The 24,697-nt window shown below is 46.4% G+C and overlaps 1 protein-coding gene and 1 long non-coding RNA gene across 3 annotated transcripts in view; one reads left to right on the plus strand and one right to left on the minus strand.

Moving 5' to 3' along the window:
• FAM107A (family with sequence similarity 107 member A) overlaps nt 1-24,697 on the plus strand; it is a 30,102-nt gene that overhangs the window by 1,516 nt on the left and 3,889 nt on the right. Inside the window, exons 1-3 of one of the 2 annotated variants that reach the window (XM_016194475.2) lie at nt 10,073-10,247; nt 20,591-20,765; nt 23,337-23,493. In XM_016194475.2, the coding sequence (XP_016049961.1) occupies nt 20,596-20,765; nt 23,337-23,493 (327 nt within the window). In that variant the 5' untranslated portion in view covers nt 10,073-10,247; nt 20,591-20,595. Of the gene's footprint in view, nt 1-10,072; nt 10,248-20,590; nt 20,766-23,336; nt 23,494-24,697 lie in introns of those variants that run through there. The other variant, XM_007537472.3, reaches the window with a different exon arrangement.
• On the minus strand, nt 4,660-5,562 carry LOC132541711 (uncharacterized). The gene is made up of 2 exons (XR_009552809.1): nt 5,141-5,562; nt 4,660-4,866 (listed from the first exon to the last, which is right to left on the minus strand). It is a non-coding gene; the product is annotated as an uncharacterized LOC132541711 (long non-coding RNA).

Consider the following 24,697-nt stretch of genomic DNA (forward strand, 5'->3'; position numbering starts at 1 on the left):
GAGGGCCAAGAAAAGGACACTGTGTGTGTGTGTGTGTGTGTGTGTGTGTGTGTGTGTGTGTGTTGGTGTGGTGTGTGTGTGTCACCAGGATGGCAAGGGGGGAAGGGTCATCCACTCTCCATGCCCCTACAGCAGTGCCACCACTGACTGCTACCCCTTTAATAGACAAGGATGCTGGGACTCAAGGAACTTAAGTGGCTTGTCCATGGCCCTGCAAAGGGACCAATCCAAACTCATTAAGGGGTACAAAACAAATTCCAATGTAGGTTCAACTGCATGGTGTCCACACACCTTTTCATTGTGGTAATGATAATGGCCAGTGAGTACTGATCACTTAGTACTGCCACTCCCTCTGCCAGGTGTTATGCAGCTGTCAATCTCATCTATGGTCAGACAGGATTTGTTTTTACCTTTTTGTTTGTTTGTTTTATGAAATAGAAATATTGGCAAGACCATAGGATAAGAGGGGTACAATTCCACACAGTTCCCACTATCAGAATTCTGTATCCAATCCCCTCCCTTGATAGCTTTACTATTCTTAATCCCTCTCTGGGAATATGGACCCAGGATCATTATGGGGTGCAGAAGGTGGAAGGTCTGGCTTCTGTAATTGCTTCCCCACTGAACATGGGCGTTGGCAGGTCAATCCATACTCCCAGCCTCAGACAGGATTTGTTAAGAGTTAATGCACTGGGCCCAGCACAAGGCACTGGGATGCACAGATCTGCCCCTTCTCCCAAGGAGGCAAGTCTTTTCTAAACATGGGGAATTCGAGGCTCAGAAGGCACCCTAAGAATGAGCTGAGGTTGATCTGAGGCTATGCAATCACACAGGGGTGCAGCTGAGAGGGGCAAGTTGAGGGCCTGCACCTCTAGAAGCACTGCTCTGACTGTCTCACGCAAGGAAGAACAAAGGCGGGGCGGGGAGGCTGAGGAGTCCACTGGGGCATTTAGTGGAGAGGCAAGAGCCACCTCCCTTACACACACATACACAGACACACACACACACACACACACACACACACACACACACACACACGCACACTCCAGATGGAACTATAGAATCACAGATAGTAGCTGGTTGCATTTACAGGAGCTTAAAGTCATATAACACACATACTAAATGTCTCATCCAGAGGGCAGAAACATAGTTCACTGAGTAGAGCATATTCCTTGCCATTTGTGCAACCCAGCCTCAAGCCCCAGAACCATGTGGTAGGTACTGCTGCAGCAAAGGAAGCTCTGGTGCTATGATGCTGTGTCCTCTCCCTGTCTCCGTCTCAGTGTGTCTGAATGGAAAACTGCTTGGAGTGATGAAATTGCACGTCTGAGCACCTGAGGCCACAAAAGAAAAAAAGGAGGAGAAGATACTTTGTGCATACCATATTATTTTTTTTCAAATCTCAAAGTCTTTTTTAGTTTTAATATTTTACTTATTTATTTACTTACTAGATAAAGACAGAGAGAAATTGAGAGGGAAGAGGGAGAGAGAGAGAAGGAAAGAGAAAGAGACACCTGCAGCACTGCTTTACTACTCGTGAAGCTTCCCCCCTGCAGGTAGAGACCAAAGGCTTGAATCTGGGCCCTTGCAATGTGCACTCTATCAGGTACACTACCACTCAGCCCCCATGTCATATTATTTAAAAAATAAGTTCTTAATATGAGTAGAATCCCTTCACCATGAATATTCTGGGAACTTGAATAAAGCAGGAGAAATCTTGCCTATAATGTTACTAGCCACAGCAGCTACTATTGATACTTGGGGGGGGGGGGGATAAAGCTTCCCAGTCTCTCTCTGCAGTGTGTGTGTGTGTGTGTGTGTGTGTGTGATTGTGCACCTTGGCTCCCCATTGCTGAGGTGCCCTGCTTCTTGCCTCTAATCCCTCTGTTTCTAGCTGGGTGGAGAGCACTAATTCTCTTATATGGGTTATTCAGGTCAGTGGTGCCCAGACTCCAGAGCAGCCACTGAGTGTGGGAAATACATGCTATACTCCCCTTGTTTCCCCAAAGAATGTGTCCCCCCAGCTGAGAGATGACAGGAGTTGAAGGTCCCTAGGCTGTCGCACTGTGGAGTCAGGAACACAGACCACACTGGTGCTGTTAGCCACTGAACTGAATAGACGAGCTCTGAGGAGTGACCCTGTCCTGCTCTGTCACTCTGACCCTCCCCCACCCCATGTCAGCCCTCTGTGTGTTCTATGCACCTGAGTCCAGCCACCCCCTTCTTCCTCCCCTGCTGCCACAGAAGACTGCCATATGGAATGCTGGACTCAGCTACATTTGGTCTTAGCCTTTGTTTTGGCAGCACCAGGGCGTCGTGTATTGAGACTCCACAGCTCCCAAGTCAATGTCCTCATTCTTTAAAAAAAAAAAAAAAAACCTTAATAGGACAGAAAGAAATTGAGATGGGAGAGATAGAGAAGAAAAGAGAGAGACACCTACCACTCTGCTTTACCACTTGTGAAACTTGTCTCCCTGCACTTGGGGACTGGGTGCTTGAAGCCAGGTTCTTGTGCCTTGTAATGTGTATGCTTAACCAGGTGCACCACTGCCTGGCCCCCCCTTATATTAAACACACACACACACACACACACACACACACACACACACACACACACGGCAGAGAGAAAGAAAGAACAAAGGAAGAAGTGTGAGGGAGGAAGAGGGAAAGATAAATGAGAGACAGCACAGCACCACCTCACCATCTGTAGAATTTCCCTTGCTTCCCATGGCACTCCTGTGTAGTCCTGGGACTCAAACCTGGGTCCTCACACACAGCAGCACATGCACTCAACTGAGTGAGCTACCTCCAGGCCCCTCAGTTCAATTTTAGTCTCAGCTGCACAACAAGCACTATCTTCCCCCCAGTCATATGTGGCTATGCTTACACTAAAACATTTTTCACTACCTATCTGAAATTCAAATCAACCTGGGCATGTGCTGGGGAGACAACTCTGCATCTGAGTTTACAGGTGTTGCATGCCAGAGGCTCCAGAGGCCCAGGTTCAATTCCTAGCACCACCACATGCCAGAGCATCTCTCATCTGGCTCCAGGTAAATTACAATGTGCTGAGAGTGGGAAGCACCCCAGGGGTCCTTCTGCAGTGCAGAGACCAGACTTGTCTGGCCTAGTGGCAGCTGGGTTGGGAGCCAGATGAGTTGGGAGCCAGCTTTCTGAAAAAAGACTCAGTTCTTCTCCACTCCCTCACACTTCCCTGTGTCACATTGGAAACCCCTCCACCAGGTCCATTCTTCCTGGCTCCAATTTGTTGCAAAGGTGGCTTCTTACTACTTTTATAATCTGTTCAAGGATCCCCTGATATGTTTTGCTTCCAAGCCAGCCTCTGTCCCTGCCTGCACCACTGATGGGCAGCATGTTGGGAAAAGGGAAAGGTTGAACCTCAGATCCATTTTGTGGGTGACTTCTCAGGATCCTCACTGAGGCCTTGAAAAGAGATGGTCTTGGAAACTGAGGCTGAATGTGGGGTCTGGCAGGAATTTTTAGGTTGTCATGGCAATTTCTTGTCTGATATTACTGGACCCAGATAAGCTGGCACCTGTTGACTTGGGGGATGGGGGAGGCAAAATTGAAAGGAGCAATGTTTTTAGAGGTTTTTTTTTTTTCTTCCTAGCAGGCATGCTTTATTTTTAACAAATCTGCCCTATAATTTTTTCCCTTTTTTTAAATTTATTTATTTATAAAAAGGAAACATTGACTAAACCATAGGTTAAGAGGGGTACAATTCCACACAGTTCCCACCACGAGAATTCCCTATGCCATCCCCTCCCTTGATAGCTTTCCTATTCTTTAATCCTCTGGGAGTATGGACCCAAGGTCATTGTAGAATGCAGAAGGTGGAATGTCTGGCTTCTGTAACTACTTCCCTGCTGAGCATGGGCATTGACAGATCCATACTCCCAGCCTGTCTCTCTCTTTCAGTAGTAGGGTGGGGCTCTGGGGAAGTGGAGCTCCAGGACATATTGGCGGGGTTGTTTTTTAAGGTCACCTACAGCTCAAACCCACTGCAGACACAGGAAGTCCCAAATATCATCCTTGGGTCACCCCCTGTTGGCTTTGGCTGTCCCTGAGCTTCTGGCCCCTCTGGTTCCCAAGAAGACAAACTTCAAAGGGACAGAAAGGGAGGGGAAGAGGGGTGTGTTGAGCCTCTGGGACTCCCCTTCAGTCCTCCGTGAAGGGACTCTGACACACACACTCCTCTACCCCTCTGCCACTCCAGAGCTCTTCTTCCAGGAGAAGCCACACAGACCCTGATAGAAGGCAGCAGTAACTGGGCACAGTGTGGCCTTCTTATGGGTAAACTGCTAAAGGCTTACTTGCCTGGAAGGTCTCTATTTTCCAATATGCTGAGTGGACACAACAAAACCAGACTGGGAATAGTACTTTTACTGTGGTTGTCTGGAAAGGGTTGTTCTCTCTTATGTATGTTTGTTTCAAGCCAGAGTATGGTTCTGGCTATTGGTGGTACTGGAGACTGAGCCTGGTCCCTCTTGAATGCAAGTCCTGTGCACAGCTGCTGTGCTACCTCCTCAGCCCTTCTTTGCATTTTTAATCTTTATTGTATGTGTGCGGTATCAAAAGTAGTGATGCTTTTTGTTAAACTATAAATCAATATTTATGATTTCTTTAAAAAAATAAGGATGATATTTATAACTTTATTTTCTGACCAAATAAATGTATTTGAGGAAAAATCATTACAATGTAGAAAGTTTCACTATGCATCACCCGAGGCCTAGCATTTCTCATTAACTGTGATGCCAGTCTTTCTGTAATACTCTCTTACTGGAGGCTACAGAAGAATCACAGCAGATTTGTGTGCTAGTTCTTGTATGCCAACGGCTTCTTTATCTGGTGGTAAATAAATAGAAGAAATGTTAGATTTTGCTATTTGCTCATCCTTCAGTCTGATGAGCCCCTTCTGTTGAGGGTATACTTTAAATCTATCAGCCAAATCTACATCCCTAATGAAATTCAGAAGTCTGTGTCCAGTATCAACAAAATGTTGGCGGTAATATTTACGAGGATTTAAACTCTGCGTTCCCCTAAGAAAAGTACTAGGATCTTTGTAGATCTCTTCCTCATATGGCAAAATCTCTTCCTCCTGTTGCATTTCAAGTCCAACCTTATATTCTTCCATTGTGTCTTCATCTGCCTCTCATTCATCTTGATATTTCCATTTTGCATTTGGAGCACACCTGCTGTGCACAGGATATGGTGAAGGGCCTGTAATTCAGATGTGTAGAACAATGATTCTCAACACCCAAATATATATGGAAAGAGAGAAAAAAAGATATTAAAAATTCAGATTTCCCACTAGGGAAAGATAGACACATTGAGAATATGGCTCAACCTGCTAATGCCCGGCTCCAGCAAAGAAGCAATTATGGAAGCCAGACCTTCCATCTTCTGTACCCCACTAAGTAATTTTGGTTCAGGGGGGCAGGCAGTGGTACACCTGGTTAAGTGCATACATTATAGTACACAAGGATCCAGGTTAAGTCCATGGCCCCCACCTGCAGGGAGAAAGCGTCACAAGTGGAGAAGCATGCCTGTAGGTGTCTTTCTGTCTCTCTTCCTTCCTCCCTCCCTATCATCCCTTCCCCTCACAATTTCTCTCTGTCTCTATTCAACAGTAAGTAAACAAATAAAATATATTTTTAAAAAAGAAAAATCAAACTTCAAAAGTCACATAAAGTACAAGTTCCCTTCCTTCCCTGTCTCCAGGCTGCCAAAGCTCAACTCTACACAAAGAGCCAACCTGAGGCACATGCTCTGAGCTGCTAGCAGAGGTCCCTTCTAGACTGATGTCTCTCATCTATCTGCCTTTGCTAGGTAGCATTTGGAAAGAGAATTAAAATGGAGTTACTTGGGTAATTCCTACAGTTTGATTATTCCACTGAATATATAGTAGACATCATTTCAGATCATTAAATAGACCCACTGCAGTCTGCAGATTTCTCCATGTTGGGGTGTAGCTCAGGAAATGGTGACTGTTGATCAGGGACTTCAGTTTCTTTGGTGTCTGAAGTCATCTGTGATCAGTGAGCACCCTGGCACTGGGAGTGGCACACTGAAAGGCCTGCCTGGCTGGCTTCAGGAGAGTGTGGGGACTTACACACATGTTGGACTGTGAGCAGAGTTTTCATGGAGGAAACACAGTAAGTCCCAGACACCTGGAGACATGGAGCTGGAGGTTTCCTGCCTGAGCCTCCCAGACTCTCTGAGCTGGCATCAGAGTCTTCAGTAGGGGAGACAGAGAGGAGGTCTCTGCAGGCCTGGGAATCTGCTGCACTCCACTGAGCTGGGCAAGGCATTCACGGATTCCAGGTGGTGGACAGAAGCCATCTGCTGCCTGGGGTCCCTCCAGCTCTCCCAGCTGCCAGAAGACACTGGAACTGGTGCAGACAAGCCTCCGTGATGCTGGGAAATGCCACCAAGAGTCACGAGGGGAAGGAGGGCACAGGGTACCTGGGTAGGGCTCAGGGCAGCAAAGAGTTCTTGCTCAAGATTTCAGTTCCCACCAGCTGGATTCAACCAAGTTAAGCCACTGCAGGTGGGAGGCAGCGGAAGGCTCTCTTCCATTCAGAGTATCTCAGGGAGGACCAGAGTTCCGGAAGAAAGAGACAAACAGAAAAATACATTGTTTCCAGACAACTACTGAAAAATGGGAACTCTGTGGCCCTGGGCCCCAGAATGGCAGGCTTGTGCAAGATACCCAGGACTTGCACAATCTGCCTCCTCACCCTCTGCTCACGCCTACACCCCTCAACATGCAAGCACCCCAAACTTCAACCCCACTGACCTTTATCCATCATACCACATGCAGTCCTGAACCCAGGCCTCCCCATCACCTGTCCCAAGACTCCAGAATGGTCTTCTGTGTGACCAGTCCCACTGCTGACTCCTCACCATCCAGTCCTCCCTAAAATGTCACCTCAGAGGCCACCTTCCCTAAGCTGTCTGTCTTTCTTCACTTCATCAGGCCTTCTTCTCATCACAGCTCTCTCACAGTTTGACATTCTCTTGTTTGCCTCCCTATTTCTTTGTCTAGTTTTTTGTCCCTCCTTGTTCACAGAGAGACTTGCTTCATCCACATTGTATTTCTGGCACTAGGGACACAGTAGGTGCTTAATAAGTGCTGACTGCATGACAAATTGAGGACAAAATTACATTCTCTTTTTTTTCTTTCTTTTTTTGCCACTATGGTCATCTCTAAAGCTTTGTACTTGCATGGCTCCATCATTTCTGGCTACCATTCTTTTCTTTCTTTTAGATAAAGAGTGAGAAACACACACACACACACAGGGAATCAGGCAGTAGTGCAGTGGGTTAAGTCACATGGTGCGAAGAGCAAGGACTGGTGGAAGGAGCCCAGTTCAAGCACCCGGCTCCCCGCCTACAGAGGAGTCACTTCACAGGCAGTGAAGCAGGTCTGCTGGTGTCTCTCTTTCTCTTCCCCTCTCTGTCTTCCCCTCCTCTCTCCATTTCTCTGTCCTATCTAACAACGACGACATCAATAACAACAACAAAAAACAACAAGGGAAACAAAAGGGAAAATAAGTAAATAAATAAATATTTTTCAGAAAAGAAACACACACACATACTCACATGAGAGAGAGAGAGAGAGAGAGAGAGAGAGAGAGAGAGACCTGCAGTACTGCTCCATAGTTTGTGAAGCTTCCTCACTGCAGGTGGGGACCAGGGCCTTGAGCCCAGGTCCTCATGCATGGTAGGTAATATGTGCTTTCTACCAGGTGACCCACCATTCAGTCCTAAAATGGCATTTAAAATGACCTTGCTCTTGTCTGATGAATATCCTCAGACTCACTGCCATCCAGCCAAAATCTCTGTGAGAAAGTTGGGGCAAGGGCCAGGTGTAACTGGCAGGTGTCAGCTCTCTAGCTAGGAAGCTAAGAGTAATGACATGGACTAGAAAACAATGAGGCAGATGCTGTCTAGGGGAAAAGCAATTATAGAAGCCAGAACTCCTACCTTCTGCATCCCAAAAACAATCTTGATCCATATCCCCAGTGGGGGAGAAGTGATAGGAAGAAGATAAGAGGGCTTTGAACTCCAGCTTCATCAATACCCAGAGAAAAAGGAGGAAAAGGAGAGGGGCATAGGGAGGTAGTAATGTTGTCATGAATGGCTTGGAGGGGAATAGAGGATTGGATCAGGAAGAAAAATGGGGCAATTATGTATAAATGTGGACAAATAGTTGTAGAGATGATGGTTTGCCCATGTCTACAACCTTAGGGGAACTGGGTGGCTTGCAGTGAAGATTCAGAACCCTGGTGGTGGGAATGGAGTGGATTTATACCTCTGTTGACATGTAATTTTGTAAATCAATATTAAATCACTAAAAAAATTATTTTAAAAAAGAAAGAAAACACTGGGTGGGGGGTTGATACCATAGTGGTTATGCAAATAGATGTCTGAGGCTCTGAAGTCCCAGGTTCAGTCCCCTGCACCACCATAAGCCAAAGCTGATCAGTGCTCTGTTAAGAAAAAGGAGGAGGAGGAGAAGAAGGAGAAAAAGGAGAGGGAGAAGGAGAAAAAGAAAGAGGAGGAAAAGGACAAGGAGGAGAAAATAAAACACTGGATCATCTATTAGTGAACAGTGACTCTGAGGTGGGAAAACACCCCTTCATCCATAAAGATGGGCCTTCAGCAGCTACCACACTCCTTACTTCTCCATTCATGTATCCACCCACCGAGTTACCTCACGGGAGCCACAGATTCTGTCAGGCCCCATGGTACATGCCAGAGCCCTAGACCTGGATTCCCAGCTCTCACTGCAGCTTCCTCTTGTGCCATCTCCTTTCTGTTACCTCTCAACCACACCATCACTCTCCACCTTTGCTACAAACTCCTAGCAAGGCCTGGGAGCCAGTGGCAGTTGGAGTGGGGTGGGGAGCCTGAACTGATGCTGACACTGGGTACACACACACACACACACACACACACACACACACACACACACACACACACATTTGTCCCTAGCCTCCTGGCTCCTCTCTGAAGTTCAGAATGAGTTCAAGAGGCAGGGGAGATAAAACAATGGTTATGCAAAAAAAAAAAAAAAAAAAAAAAGCCTGAGTGTCTGAAATCCCAAATTCAACACATATACCCTCCCTGTACCACCATAAGCCAGACTGGAGCAGTGCTCTAGTAAAAAGTAAAAATAAATTTTAAAAATACTAGAATAGGAAGCTAGTGATAGCACAGTGGGTTAAGCACACATAGTGCAGAGCATAAGGACCTGTGTAAGAATCCCAGTTCAAGCCCCCAGCTCCCCACCTGCAGGGGGGGTTGCTTCACAATCAGTAAAGCAGGTCTGCAGGTGATCGTTCTCTTCCCCTCTTTGTATTTCTCTCCTTTCTCAATTTCTCTCTGTCCTATCCAACAGCAACAACAATGGAAAAAAGATGGCCTCCAGGAGCAGTGGATTCGTAGTGCAGGCATTGAACCCCAACAATAACCCTGAAGACAAAAAAAAAATAGAATAGCTCACTTGGGTGATGTGTTGCTTTGCCATATGTACAAACCAGGTTTGAGCCCGGCCCCCACTGCATTAGAGGAAGATTTGGTGCTTTGATCTTTCACTCTGTTCCTGCCTGTCTATATCTGTCTCAGATAGAGAGTCCAGGGGATCCAGTAAAGTGCATGGAGTTTTGAAAACACCCCCCTCTCATGGATGATGAAGAGTTGATGCCGTGCTGAGTCCTTTCCCCCTAATACTTAAGGACACCCAAACTGGGTAGGCCCACAGGAAGTCTGGCTTTCCCTCCCTGAGCAGAACCATCTGTACTCCTGCTGACCCTCCTGGGAGAAACAGGGGAAATGCCTGGTTCAGAACAAAGCCTGGCGTGGCCCTCACTTCTCAAGGCTCTGACAAAACAGGTACTTATTTGTGCCTCCTAAGCCAGCGTGTGGCCTGGACATGGTGTTCCTCGCCATGGAAGTGGCCCCATGCCCAGTGGAATGGCTGTTACTATAGTAACAGTTCCTTTTTATTGATACCAGAATAAACAGGAATGCACAGCCACCCCACTGGCTGGCGCAGCCCAGCCTCCTGCCTCCAGCTTGCCTGCCTGCCTGGGAGTTTAAGAGCCGCCCCCAGAGGCGGCCTTCCTCCAAGTCAGGGATTCCCGGAGGGCAGACAGAGGAGCAAGAGCCCAGCAACACCACTTGCTCCTGAGTTGCCCAGCGGAGGACGCAGCCTGGAAGTAAGAGGGGTTCTCTTCTGTTCCACCAGCTGTAGAGTTGGGTGTGGAGCTGGGCACAGTGCAGGCAGGGGGCAGCCCTGGAATGCACTTTGAGGGCATCTGTGAAGGCAGCTGAGTTCTCTGAGCCCAGATGCCCAGCTTACTGCCTTCATCAATGAAATGATTGGGGTGTCTCCTGACGCCCTGGATTTGGGGCTAGAATAGGAGACATAGCAGAGGAAGTGCCCTGGTCTCTCGCTTCTCTATCCTCAGGTAGATATGAATTTCTGAATGACAGGGCCTGGCCTAAGTCCATTCTCATGAAGCCTTGGAACTTCAATTCCCTTTTTTATAATATATTTTATGTGTTTTATTTTAATGAGAGACCACAAGATACAGAAAGACCAGAGCACTACTCAACTTTGACTTTTGGTGGTACAGGAGATTATACCAGGGACTTCAAAGTTTTAGGCATATGAGTCTTTTTGCATAGCCTTTATGCTATCTCTGCACCCTCAATTGCCTTAATAACCCAGAAACAAAAGGTCAGAGTACTGGTGGGAGGCAGCACAAGGAGGAGTGTGTTTGGGGGCCCGGGAGCATGTAGATATAGATGTCAGAATTGGCTTAGATTCTGGCACAGAAATCAGAGGACCCTCTGGGAACCTCAGACTCTTCATCTGCAAAACTGAGACATCATGAGCAGCATGCCTTAAATTAAAAAGGTTACAACAGTGGTATGAACAACTCTTGGGAATACTATCACAAAATATTGTTGAGGAAGCCTGGCTTAAGACAAAGCCCACAGGTTTCCATGATGAAGTCTTCCTTGCATAATCATAGAATGCTTTTACTGCCTTTATTTTTTTTAGTGTGAGTGGGCTGAAAGAAGTAAAGAAACCAAGGAAAAATTCCCTGGAAAGCTCTCTAAGTTTTAAAGTATAGTAGATTCAGAAGAATTTTCTTTGTAAAGATTCATTAGATACTCCTGTGTTTAAAAAAAAAAAGATAGAAACACCTATATTGAAAAGACTAATTCATGTAACTATGGTCTGGCCTTTTGGGTGATCTTTGTTCTTTTATTTGTTGTTTAGTCATTATCCTATGTTTGTAACAAAAAGACAAAAATATTTGTATAGCAAAAAAAAAAAAAAGAACCACCTCCCACACTCCCCACCCAGTAAGGTGGCAGGCACTGTGGCTGTGAGGATCACACCACAGAGCATTTAGCAAGTGCAGGAAAAAAGAGTGAACTCCCTGTCTTGTTGGGGAGACTGGCTCTGATGCTGTACAATTCAAGATTGAGCCAGTACTAGGACTTTGAGGATTGGGTGTGTCTGTTTTGGGGAGCCAGCCCCATGCCTGGGTCTCTGAGCTGCCTGGGTATTGAGTAGATCCCAGCTCTGTTGGGGCCAAGCATCTGCCAGTCTCCCCCAGAGGAACCACTGGTGTGGTGTGCAACAGGGACATCTGCTCTTTCTGCAGTGCTCAGTCCTCTCCACCCACATGGCTAAGGCCCCTCCCCTCTGCAGCGCAAGACTCTGCCTGGAAGTGCCTCACTATCCATAGATCTCCTCACGAGCTATCAGGCCACGGTGGAGTGCAGACAGAACATTCAGGAAGTCCATTTGTGTCATTTTCTCCTGGGTAGCAGAGTGGCCTCAAAATAGATTGATTCTGCCTGGGACCCCTAGTCTAGCACCTGTGGTCCTTGCGAGGCAGGGAATAGTAGATGGCTGATGCTCTGTTCTGTGCCAGCCTGACACAAGGAGGCATTTCTTTATAGAGAGAGAGAAGGTGGGAAGGGTCAGGAAATCCAGTGGCCACACTTGTCACTTGGAAGGAAAGACTCCTGTTCCTCCTCCTGCACCAGCAGTTATGTAAAAGCCACTCCCCCTGTCCTGCCTCCTACACCCCAGGACATGTTGACCAGGCAGGTCCTGGGTGCATTCTGGTGTGAGCAGTAATGAGGGATGAGGGTGAGGAGGGCAGACTGAGAAGTGGAAGCACTCACCAGTACTCTGGAGGTGGCAAGCCACCAGCTGGTCCCCTCCTAAATAAAGCCCAGCCTGAGGGCAGCCAGGCCTGTGGACTTAGCATCACCCCAGTGCTATGACGGCCATCAGTATGTGGAGTTCATGGGCTATGAGATTCAGTGGCCTGTTTCTCTCTATATAATGTATTCCCTCTGCCTTGTGGATGGGTTTCTTAGGTATCCAGAGAAGAGGGTCAGAGTCCTGCATTGTGGATGACTGAAGACAGAGCAGCAGAGACAGTGTGCCTGTAGTCTGAGTGCCTTTCACTCTGTGTATCTTTGGACAAGTAGCTTAGCCTTTCAGAGCCTGTTTTCTGATTCACAAAATGGGAATCATACTATAATGCCACTGTCTGGCTCCCAGGATGATTGAGAGGTTCAGGCGGAAGTGAACTAGCCTTTATCAAAAGTGGGGTGCCCAGGCCACCCGAATACTCACCAGGATAATGTTCTGCTTTGCCATGTTCATAGTTCAGCCCCCACCACACCGAAGGATGTTTTGGTGCTGTGGTCTCTTTTGCTATCTTAAAAAAAAAAGCAAAGAAAACAAGAAAGAAAGAGAGAGAAGGAAAGACATAAGGAAGAAAGAAAGATAAAAAAGCAAAGGGAAAGAAGAAAGAAGGAAAGGAAGAGTGGGGTGCCACCACAATTTCCAGGAGGACCAGCCTTTGCTGAACATCACTTTCAGGCACTGAACTAAGCATGTTGAGCACATTTTGCCCCCAGACAGCCTCAGAAGTGGGTGTCACCACTGTCCCTGCTGTCCAGGGCACCAGAGAAGGTGAACTTTTTGGTCAAAGTCACAGGCATTGCCTGAAGGCAAGCCATCAGATTCCAGACCAGGTCTCTCTTCTCCACAGCATCTGCTCTGACCACTTTGCATTACTGGCTCATGGTTGTTTATTATAACAAATGTCTTCACAGACAGCACTAAGACCACTAAGGTGGGGGAGAAGACAAGTAAATGGGACAGGAATGGCTTAGACTGCCTGGAGCCTCACGGACAGCACTGTTCTCCAGGGAGCTGGGACCTGGGTTTCCATCAGCCCACAAGGGACACTAGTGTTTGGCTTCAGAGCTGTCACCCTAACATTAGTCACACGTGTCCCAGTGGCCTGGTGACTCACCCTGGAAGCAGTTAGTGATCCCAGTGAGATCTGCCTGACCTAGGTATGACATGCTGTGGCCTCTAGGGACCTCTTGGTTCATTTGGAGGACTTGGGAGTGTCACCACACAAAGATACTCCCAAACTCTCCTGCCACTACTTCACACCCTCCTGTAAGAGAAGAGTCAGCTTCAAAGCCAGTGTACTCAGAGAGCATTATTCATCTATTTTGCAGTCACACTATCACCTGGCTGCCCCTGCCCCTGCTCCATGCTTGGCAGTGCAGCTCTTTGAACCTTCATGGTATCATGATCTCACTGAGGAGGCAGGTGCTGGGGGTTCAAGGCCCACTCAAGGCTACAGAGCTGGAAAGAACTGTGACCTTGATCAGAGCTGCCAGGAGAACCAGCTCAAGCAGTCAGTTGAAAGTCAAAGCAAAGAGGTTTGATTTCTGCCTTAACATTTTTTTTCTTTTCTTTCTTTTTTAAAAAAAATTTATTTATTCCCTTTTGTTGCTTTACTATTGTAGTTATTATTGTTGTCGACGTTGTTGGATAGGACAGAGAGAAATGGAGAGAAGAGGGGAAGACAGAGAGGGGGAGAGAAAGATAGACACCTGCAGACCCGCTTCACCGCCTGTGAAGTCACTGCAGGTGGGGAGCTGGGGGCTCGAACCAGGATCCTTATGCCAGTCCTTGAACTTTGCGCCACACGCACTTAACCCACTGCACTACTCCCGACTCCCTTTCTTTTCTTTCTTTCTGTCTCTTTCCTTCTTTTTTTTCTTTGTAAATTTTATTTATTTGATGGATAGAGACAGTGAGAAATCAAGAGAGAAGGGAGACAGAGTGACACATGCATCATTGCTTCACTGCTCGTGAAGCTACTCCCCTGCAGATGGAAACTGGTGGCTTGAACCTGGGTCCTCGCACATTGAAGTTTGCATTCAAGTGGGTGTGCCACTTCCCAGCTCAGGTTTTTTTTTTAATTATTAACTCCATAATTTGCAAAGTTGGCCAGCTAGTAGAATTGCTCAGGGAGTTTTTCTTCTCTTTCTACGTTCTTTTTTTTTTTTTTTAATTCCAAAAGGCTAAGCTCCACCCTGGACCAATTAAATAAAAACCTCCTGACTTGGACTCCAACTGATGCTTTTAAGATTATAACCCACTGATTTAACCAGTGCAGATTTTTAAAGATTTATTTTATTTTACTAATGTTGGGGAGAGAGAGAGCCAGAGCATCACTATGGCATATGCAATGCTGGGGACGGAATTCAGGACCTTATGCTTGCAAGTCAAGTACTCTACCCTCTAGACTATCTCCCAGGTTATACCAATGTAGTATTTCAGAAGGAAAAGCTCAATGCAAAGTAGGAATGGGATCGATGCCCAGCAGTTGCTAGTGCCAGCTAGCAGGCTGGCCACACTGCAATTCCAGGTCTCCCTCTCAGGACCTGATCTATAGGAATAAGCCCTTTGGGTTGTGCAGTTCACAGCCTGCCTCCCTGGCAGCCAGAATTCACTTTCAATGCACACTCTACTCTGTGCTAGTCATGGGCCAAGCACCTTGCAAATGTCACCTCATTTATTATTTCTTTGACAACCTCAGGAAGGCAAGTGTTAATAGGGCTGGCAAAACAGCTCACTTGGATAGTACCCTGCTTTGCCATATGTGAGACTAGGGTTCTAGTCTGGCACCCACTGCACTGCAGGAAGCTTCAGTACTGTTGTGTCTCTTATCTCTCTCCTTATCTGTCTCTCTTATGAAGATAAATCTTTTTTTTTTCCACCAGAGTTATTGCAAGGGTTTGACGCTTGCACGATGCCACTGTTCCTGGAAGCCATTTTTCTTTTTTTATATATGTATATATTTATTTATTTATTTTCCCTTTTGTTGCCCTTGTTGTTTTTATTGTTGTTGTTATTGATGTCGTCATTGTTGGATAGGACAGAGAGAAATGGAGAGAGAAGGGGAAGACAGAGAGGGGGAGAGAAAGATGACACTTGCAGACCTGCTTCACCGCCTGTGAAGTGACTCCCCTGCAGGTGGGGACCCGGGAGCTCAAGCAGCCATTTTTCTTATAAAAGGTGAAAGAGCAGGGAGAGAAGCAAAGAGGAGAGACACCTACAACACTGTGCCACTGCTCATAAAGCTTCCCCACTGCAAGTGGGGTCTGGGGCTTGAACCCAGGTCCTAGAGCATAATAAATGTGTGCACTCACTGGGTAAAACTCCACTGGACTTCCAAAATAAATAAATCTTAAAATAATTTTTTAAAGGCAGTGAAAGTAACCAATGGGGCAGGGGCAACCTCACCAAGCCTGCTGACAGTCTTTCCCCTACACAACACTGAGAATGACCTTTCTCCATATGGAATTAGACACAGTCTTTCCCTGACTTGAACCCACCCTCCCGCCCTCACTCCAAACACTCTCCCTGTTGCTCACTCACGCCACTGTGAGCACACTATGCCTTTCTGTTCCCAGAACAGACAGGGCTTGTTCAAGGTATGTGAGTCACAGACACTGCACCCTCTGCCCCAAACAGCCTCTCTCCTCCTCCTTAGTGGTCTTCAATGGCACTTCCCTCCTCACACCTGTCAGTCTCTATACAGCCTACCTGGCTCCACCATGCCCTTCTATGACCTGTAATCTTTTAAAACACATTAGTTTATGGGGCCCAGGTAGTTGTGCACTAGGTTGAGCACACATGTTACCATGCACAACCTAGGTTTGAACCTAGGTTCAAACCCCCAACCACTGGCTTTAGGGGAGAAGCTTCATGAGTGGCGAAGGAGGTTTGCAGGTCTCTCTCTCCCTCTCTATCTCCTCTTCCCCTCTGAATTTCTATCTGTTCTAGCAATAAAATGGAAAGAAAGAAAAAAAAAGAAAAAGAAAAGGAAAAAATGGCCATTGGGAGCTGTGGATTCATAGTGCAGGCACTGAGCCCCAGTGAGAACCCTGGTAGCAAGAAAAGAAAAGAAAAGAAAAGAAAAGAAAAGAAAAGAAAAGAAAAGAAAAGAAAAGAAAAGAAATTAAGTGTTTATTAATGAAAGAGAAAAAGAGAGGACACCAGAGCATCACTCTGGTGCATGCAATACTGGGGCTCAAACTTAGACCCTCATCTTGAGAGTTTAGTGCCTTAGCCACTGTGCCACCTCCTGAACCACATGATCATAGTTTGTTATTTTGCTTCCAGGGTTCAGTGCCTGCACTACAAATCCACTGCTCCTGGTGACCTTTCTTTTCTTTTCTTTTCTTTTTTTCTGTTACTGGATAGGGCAGAGAGAAATTGAGAGAGGAGGGGGAGACAGAGAGAGGCAGAGAAAGATAGACACCTGCAGCTCTGCTTCACTGCTCATGAAGCTTTCTCCTTCAGGTGGAGAGCAGGTGCTGAAACTTGGATCCTTGCACAGGTCCTTACACTATGTGTGCTGAACCAGGTGTGCCATCACCCAGCCCTGCCACCCCCCAATGGTCATGTTTGGGTGGTTTTGGTTTTGTGTGTGTGTGTGCGTGTGCGTGTGCGCGCGCGTACCTCTCTGATAGAATGTCGTCTCTAGAAAAAGGAATCTTGCTCAATCAGTTCACCTCTACATATATGCCCAGAGGACATCACTGTTTTGTCACTGGCAAATTACAAATATTTTTTCCTTTATTGGGAGGATTAATGGTTTACAGTCGACAGTAACATACAGTAGTTGGCACATGTGTAAGATTTCTCAGTTTTCCACATAACACTCTAACCTCCCACCTAGGTCCTCCTCTACCATCATGTTCCATGACCTGGAGGGGTCATTTTGTGGACTGAAGTAACCACATTTCAGTTGATTACTGACTGTGTCAGTGGCTGTTCCTGTTATGCGGGGGCTCTTGAGTCTATGAACTGATTTTTGTATCACACCACAGTACTGAGTTTTCTTGTTCATTCCAATGGCTTTGATGTTAATCCATTTGGTAATTCTGAAGATATAGCATTATTTTAATGATCTGTTCATTTTATCACCTCTTTTTCTCAAGATCGATAATGAATTTCTATGTTCTGCCCTATCATTTTGACAAAATACAGAGAGTTATTTTATTTTTAAAATATTTTATTTATTTTTGTTTTGTTTGTTTTTCTTTTTACCAGAGCAGTGCTCAGCTCTGGTTTATGGTGGTGTAGGGTATTGAACCTGGGACTTTGGAGCCTCAGACAAGAGAGTCTCTTTGCATAACAATTATGCCATCTACCCCTGCCCCATATTTTATTTATTTCAATGACACATACATACCAGGCTATTAGAAAAGTCATGACATATTTTTCTGGTTTTCTATATAAAAATGCATCATGACTTCTTCAACAACCCAATCAATACTCATACACACATGGATAGGGAGGAAAGGAGGAAAGGAGGGAGGGAGGGAGGGAAAGAGAGGGAGAGAGAGAGAGAGAGGGAGAGAGAGAGAGAGGAGAGGAGAGGAGAGGAGAGGAGAGGAGAGGAGAGGAGAGGAGAGGAGAGGAGAGGAGAGGGAAACTTGGTTCATGGTACTGCTGGAAACTCAGAGCCTCAGGCATGAAAATCTTTTGCATAACCATTATGTTGTCTCCCCAGCCCTAGATAGTTCTTTTAAAGTTGATGTGGCTGGTGTGAACTAAGAAGTTCTAGAAGGCTTGGGCAAAAAGGGGACTCTGAGCAGGAGAAACAGCTACAGAGCTGCTGGAGGGATGAAAGCTGACGACACAGAAAGGAGTGGATCTGACTGTTGCTTGTGGAAAGAACTGGAGGAACTAGGTGATGACAACAGTAGTAGAAGGGGGGGAGAAGGTTCCTTAGACTCCAGTCTGAATGACGATGCACTGGCTCCCAGACAACTGGATCCCATGGACTAAGAAAATCTCTACTTTTTCTTTAAGACAGAGAAGGGATTGATAGTGCCAAATTTTTTTTTTCTATCAGGTGTTGTTTTTTTAAGTACACCCACTACCATCATAACCATTTATTAAGGAACAAAACTTAGGGAATCTATAAGCTAAAAACAAACAGCCTTATGAAAAGAAAACTGAACTACAGTTTCAAAAACTGTTCAGCAAGTGTGAGTTCATGAAAGAGAAGTCGCAGATACATCCCTAAGCCCTAACACAATCTGGTTACCCTCCAAAATATCTTGTAATAATCAACACGTTCTTGAGTGTACATGGCACCTTTAACAAATTGTTTCACATCCCCCTCTCCCCTCCACACCCCTGCAACACTGCAGTCATCAGCCAGAAGTACTCCAAGCATGTGCTTTTACTTGCAAAAATAAAAAAAAATGGGTCTCCCCCTTGGAAGTCTCCCCCTGACATGCCACTTTGAAATCTGTACCCCACTGAAAGCCCCTCCTTCTATGCTTTCAGACCTCATGAGATGTTACCCACTTCCAGGTATGGACACAAACCACCATTCCTACTTCATAGACTAGAAAAAACTGGTTCCTCTACACAGGCCTATTCCTCCTCTGCTCAGGGCCAGGGAGAAGCCAGTGTCTCTCCCTCCCCATGTCTGCCCCCATATATGTCCCCAGGCGCTCCTTAAGAGAGGCCCTCACACCTGATGTGGAAGATGGAGACACTTCCACACACACATGTATCCCAGAGGAATTACATGCCCTCAGGCACCAGCACCCAAGACCAGCCTCTGGTTCTCCTTGTTTCTACAACTAATATTACTAAAGGCTTACTTGCACACTCAACCACACACTGCCAGTGCCTGGCAGAGAAGAGAGGCTCAACCACATCATAGCAGCAGCCAGGAAGGTGGTAAAGCCAAAGCCTAAACATTCACTCTAGTTACTATAGACAGGAATAGCTCACTTGGATGGTGCTCTGCTTTGCTACGTGCACAACCCAAGTTCTAATCCAGTCCCTGCTGCATTAAAGGAAGTTTAAGTATTGTAGTTTCTTTCCTCTCTATCTTATAATGATGACGATGACGATGGTGATGGTGATGGTGATGATGATGATAGCTACAGTTAGGGGCTGAGTGGTGGCACACCTGGTAGAGTGCACATGCATGGACCCAGGTTCAAGCCCCCAATCCCCACCTGCAGGGGGAAAGGTTCATTAGTAGTGAAGTAGTGCTCTCCTCTTTCCCTGTTGATTTATCTCTGTCTCTGTCAAATAAATAAAATATTTAAAAATAATAATAATAGCTACAGGCTGCTAATGGTCAGGAAGTATCACCACCTTGACATTTTCTTAACAAGTTAGTCTCACTCTCTCTCAACCTCATTTGGGAGCATTTCAAGGATAGGATCTTTCCCCAACTTGAACCCATTTCAAGGGAGTCCTTTCTTTCAAATGTTATGTGAGTTGACAAATGTCAAACTACTGTGTTCACTGGACAGTGCTGAAGACACCCGCACTAAATAGGGCAGCCATCTCTTTGTGTCCAGATACATGGCCATCCCAGGATTTCCTCCTCCCCTCTGAGATCAGGAGGCAGCAAAAAGCTGGACTCTCTCCACAAGGGAATTTGGAGGTGTGGGTAGGAGAGTTGGATGATAGAGAGTGATGTTGGTTTTTTATCATTGTGTGTATCCAAATCACCTCTAACCAGCACATACTACTCTTTTACAATAGCTTTTCCTTTTCTAGTACTAAAAAGCTCACTAAAAACAAACTGAAACATAACTCCTTTTTTATCACTCCAGCTTCACCCTTCCATGACAACTTTTTCAGATACATATAGAAAGAGAGGCAGGGAGCTGGGCACACATGTTACCATGTGAAAGAACCCAGGTTTGAGCTCCCAATCCCCACCTAAAGGGGGAAGCTTCATGAGCAGTGAAGCAGTGCCACAGTTGTCTCCCTTTTTCTCTGTCCCTCTCTATCTTTCCCCTCCCCTCCCAATTTATGTCTCTATCAAGTAAATAAATAAATATATAAAATATAGAAAGGGAGAAAGGAAGATATAGGAGAGCCAAAGGGAGAGAGAGAGAGAATAGCATAGCACCAAGGTTTCCCCCAGTGCACTGGGAACAGGACTTGAATCTGGTTTGCATGCTTGATGAAGCAGGTGCTCCATTCAGGTGAGCTATCTGGCCAGCCCCACTATTCCTTTTTATAGAGAAGGGGCAGTCGCTGCCCACAGCTCCACAACACCAAGGTCATGGCACTGCAGACCTGGGCCCTTAAGCTGCAGATTGGAGAAGCAAGTATGGTCCATCTCTGACCAAACCCCCACCCACATTATCTCCACAGCTTCCATGTACTCAGAGATCCAGAGGGAGCGATCAGATATTGGGGGCCTCATGGCATGCCCAGAGCACCGAGAGTGGAACCCGGAGCTCATCAAGCCCAAGAAACTGCTGAACCCTGTGAAAGCCTCCCGGAGCCACCAGGAGCTACATCGAGAGCTACTTATGAACCACAGAAGGTGGGGAGGGCTGCCTCAGCCTGGGGTCTCCTCCTGCCAGGGACAGATTGGGTGGCGGTGCACCCAGGGGGGTGGACAGGGTGGGGTGCAGGTGCAGAAACCATGGGGTCACCAGCAACCCCATCCCATCCCACCCCAGCTGGCACTTCCTGCCTGCCCTGCACATCTGCCAAGCACCTAGTCTGTGCCAGCCTCTGTGCCCAGTCCTGGACCCACTGCCCTTACAAGGGAATGAGTGTATAACAGGTGGTGGAGTGGCTGCTCTACTGAGGCATGGATGGGCTGGGGGACCCCTCAGGAAACTCCTAAGAGGGCTCCAAAGTGGCCTCACATGGGAAGTGATGCCTCAGCTACCAATGTTGGGTGTAGGCGGATCCCCTAATCTTGGATGACTGAAGCAGGAAAGTGCTGGAATATAATGAGAAAGCCAGGCATGAGGTGACAAGGCTGGGTCTAGGGGACTGAGGAACATGGAGTAGGGAAAAACGGATGGAGCTAACTGAGCTGCTCTCATCTCCAAAGCCAGAGAATACCTCCTGCCTTACCAGAACCAGGATGATTGTGGCAGTGGCTGATTGTGGCAGTGGCTTCACGCCCCCCTCTGCTGGTTGGTTCTGGTATTGACACAAGCTATGATTTCAATTCTTGTTTTCAGGGAGTTGAGGAGAGCCCTTCCCTGCAGATAATAGTCTGTATCTCCATTGACTTTCCTCTTGTTTTGCCACTTAGCAGATCATGAACAGTTTCCTTAATTGTCCTTTAGAGACTTCCCTTTCAATATTAAAATATATAACCACAACAAAACACAAAAGCCTACAAATAACACAAAATATTTATTCTTATCTAAACTTATAAGGAAAAAGATAAGTATGATTGGTTCTCAAAAGACGAAAGCCTTATGGCTAGCAAATATCTTGAAAACTATTCCATGGAACTAATAATCAAAGAGACACAAATGAAAGCCAAATTGTATTTTTTTTTCTTACCTACCTGATTCTCAAATAGAAAAAGGTCAGCTGGACCAGGCAGTGGTACACCTGGTAAAGTACACACATTACCATGCACAAGGACCCAGGTTCAAGCCCCCACCTGCAAGGGGAATCTTCATGAGAGGTGAAGCAGTGCTGAAGATTTCTCTCTGTCTCTATTTCCCCCTCCTCCTCAATTTGTGTCTGTTCTATTTATAAAAGGGGGAGGGGGAGAAAGGAAAGAAAAGAGGAAGCTGGGCTGTAGTGCACTGGGTTAAGCACACATAGTACCAACTGCAAGGACCCACACAAGGATCCTGGTTCGAGCCCCGGGTTCCCCACCTGCAGGGGTCAAGCTCTACAAGTGGTGAAGCAGTTCTGCAGGTGTCTCTCTGTCTCTCCCCCTCTCTATTTACTCCTCCTCTCTCAATTTCTCTCTGCCCTAGCCAAAAAAAAAAAGGAGCCACCAGGAGTGGTGGATTAGTTATGCAAGTAGTGAGTTCCAGAAATAACACCAATGGCCATAAAAATATATATAATAGGGGGCCGGGCTATAGTGCAGCAGGTGAAGCACAGATGGCACGATGCACAAGGACTGGCGTAAGGATCCTGGTTCCAGCCCCCGGCTCCCCACAGGGGGGTCGCTTCACAAGCGGTGAAGCAGGTCTGCAGGTGTCTATCTTTCTCTCCCCCTCTCTGTCTTCCCCTCTTGATTTCTCTCTGTCCTATCCAACAACAATAATAGTAACCACAACAACCCTAAACAACAAAGGCAACAATATATATATATTCAAGGAAAAGAAAAAAGAAAGAAGCCTTAAAGAAAAGGATTAGCTGGGTGCTGAGTGGTGTTTCATCCATAAGGAGGACATGTCATCATGCTCTAGGACCTGGGTTCAAGCTCCTCAGCCCCCCATCTGCAGAGGGGGAAGCTTCTCAAGCTATGTGGAGAATAATGCTACAGGTATCTCTCCTTCTCTCTGTCTCTCTCTCCTTTCTCTGTATTTCATCCTCTATCAAAAAGAAAGAAAAAGAGGAAGAAAATTAAAAAAAAAAAAAAAAAAAGAATGCTGGGAATGGTTGCATCATGTAGGCTACCAGCTCCAAAGACAACCTAGTGGCAAAAGGTGTTCAGATGGTGGAGCTGCATAGAAATAGACACTCTTTTATAAAACATTGGCAGAGTATAAATTGTACAAGTAGATATAATTATGTGTCATATATATAAATATCTTCAAACCAGAGCACTACTCAGCTCTGGCTTGTGGTGGTGCTGGGGATTGAACCTGGGGCCTCAGAGACTCAGACGTGAAAATCTGTTGCATACAACACTATACTATTTCCCCAGCCCCTCAACATCTTTTAAAAGAGGCTAACCTGTTCATTTCACCTCCAGAAACTCATCCTGGGAAAGCTTCTAGGAGTAATGTAGGCCTGGGTGTCAGCCCCATCCCCTCTGTGACTGCCCTTCCCTGAGAGGTGGGGCAGGAGAGTGTCCACTCCCAAGGTGCCAGGAGGACCAAGAGGGAAGGATGTAGACTGATAGCAGTGGGTGGCAGGCAGCGGGGAGGGGGGCGTCCCCTGACAGCATTCCCCACCCCAGGGGCATTGGTGTGGACAACAAGCCAGAGCTGCAGCGAGTGCTGGAGCATCGCAGGCGCAACCAGCTCATCAAGAAGAAGAAGGAGGAGATGGAGGCCAAGCGGCTGCAGTGCCCCTTCGAACAGGAGCTGCTGAGGCGGCAGCAGAGGCTGAACCAGGTGGGTGCCCCCACCTCCCCTGGCCCTGGCCCACGACCCCTCCAGGGCCAGAAGGAGGGAGTCAAACATTCATTCATTCTGTACTGTGGGTCAATAACCTCTCCTTTCTGACCCTCAGTTTCCTTGGTGACACCTCTGCTGAGGAACCTATTCCCAGCTTCCCTGGAGCCAGGCAGCAGGTCCATCTGAACAACATGGAGGGGAGAGGGAAGTGGGTAGAACCAGGCTTTGCAGGGAGAACTTGGTCTCAGTCTCTGAAGCCCCCATCCCAACACACACACACACACACACACACACACACACACACACACACACACAGGCTGGCCTTCTGTACACAGATAGAACCCTGGGGATCTGAGAGCTTTTTTATTATTATTAGTTATTTTTTATTTATGATTAACGGTAGGTTTTAAGATTTTAAGGTTACAGTGTATAGTTCCACACCACACCCACCACCACAATCTGTATCCCCACCCTCCCCTCCCCCAGAGATAACTACCATAGTTTTCACAAGTCTTACAAACAGTTTACTTGCTTCTATTTTGTTTGGATTTTTTTTTCAAGTTCATGTAAATCAGGTCTCTAAATTCCTCATATGAGTGAAACCATCTGGCAGTTGTCTTTCATCTCTTTACTTATTTCACTAAGTACAAATCACTTCTAGTTCCACCCATTTTATCCCAAAGAACACAATAGACAATATTATCTTTCTTTATTGCAGAGCGGTATTCCATGGAATGTATATATGTATATCCCAACTTCTTGAGCCAGCCATCTATCTATTGGTGTTTAGGCTGCTTCCACTCTTTGGCTATTGTGAATAATGCAGCCATGAACATAGGGGTGTATAGTTTCCTTTGAATTACTGTCTCAGTATCCTTTGAATAAGTGCCTAAAAGTGGTATCATTGGGTCATAAAATAATTCCACTTTTATTTAAGGGCTTTCTCCATACAGTCTTCCAAAGGGGATGCCCCAGTTTACATTCCCACCAGCAGTGTAGCAGAGTCCCTTTTTCTCCACAACCTCTCCAACACCTGTCATTTCCTGATTTGTTGATGTAAGTCCTTCTCTCAGGTGTGAGATGATATCTCAATGAGGTTTGTTTGCATCTCTTTAATGATAAGTGGAGCATTTCTTCACGTGTCTGTGGGCCATGTGTATCTCTTCCTTAGAAAACTATCTGTTTAGTTCTCTAACCCAAT

The sequence above is a fragment of the Erinaceus europaeus genome, chromosome 12, assembly GCF_950295315.1.
Source record: "Erinaceus europaeus chromosome 12, mEriEur2.1, whole genome shotgun sequence".
Taxonomy (NCBI): Eukaryota; Metazoa; Chordata; class Mammalia; order Eulipotyphla; family Erinaceidae; genus Erinaceus; species Erinaceus europaeus.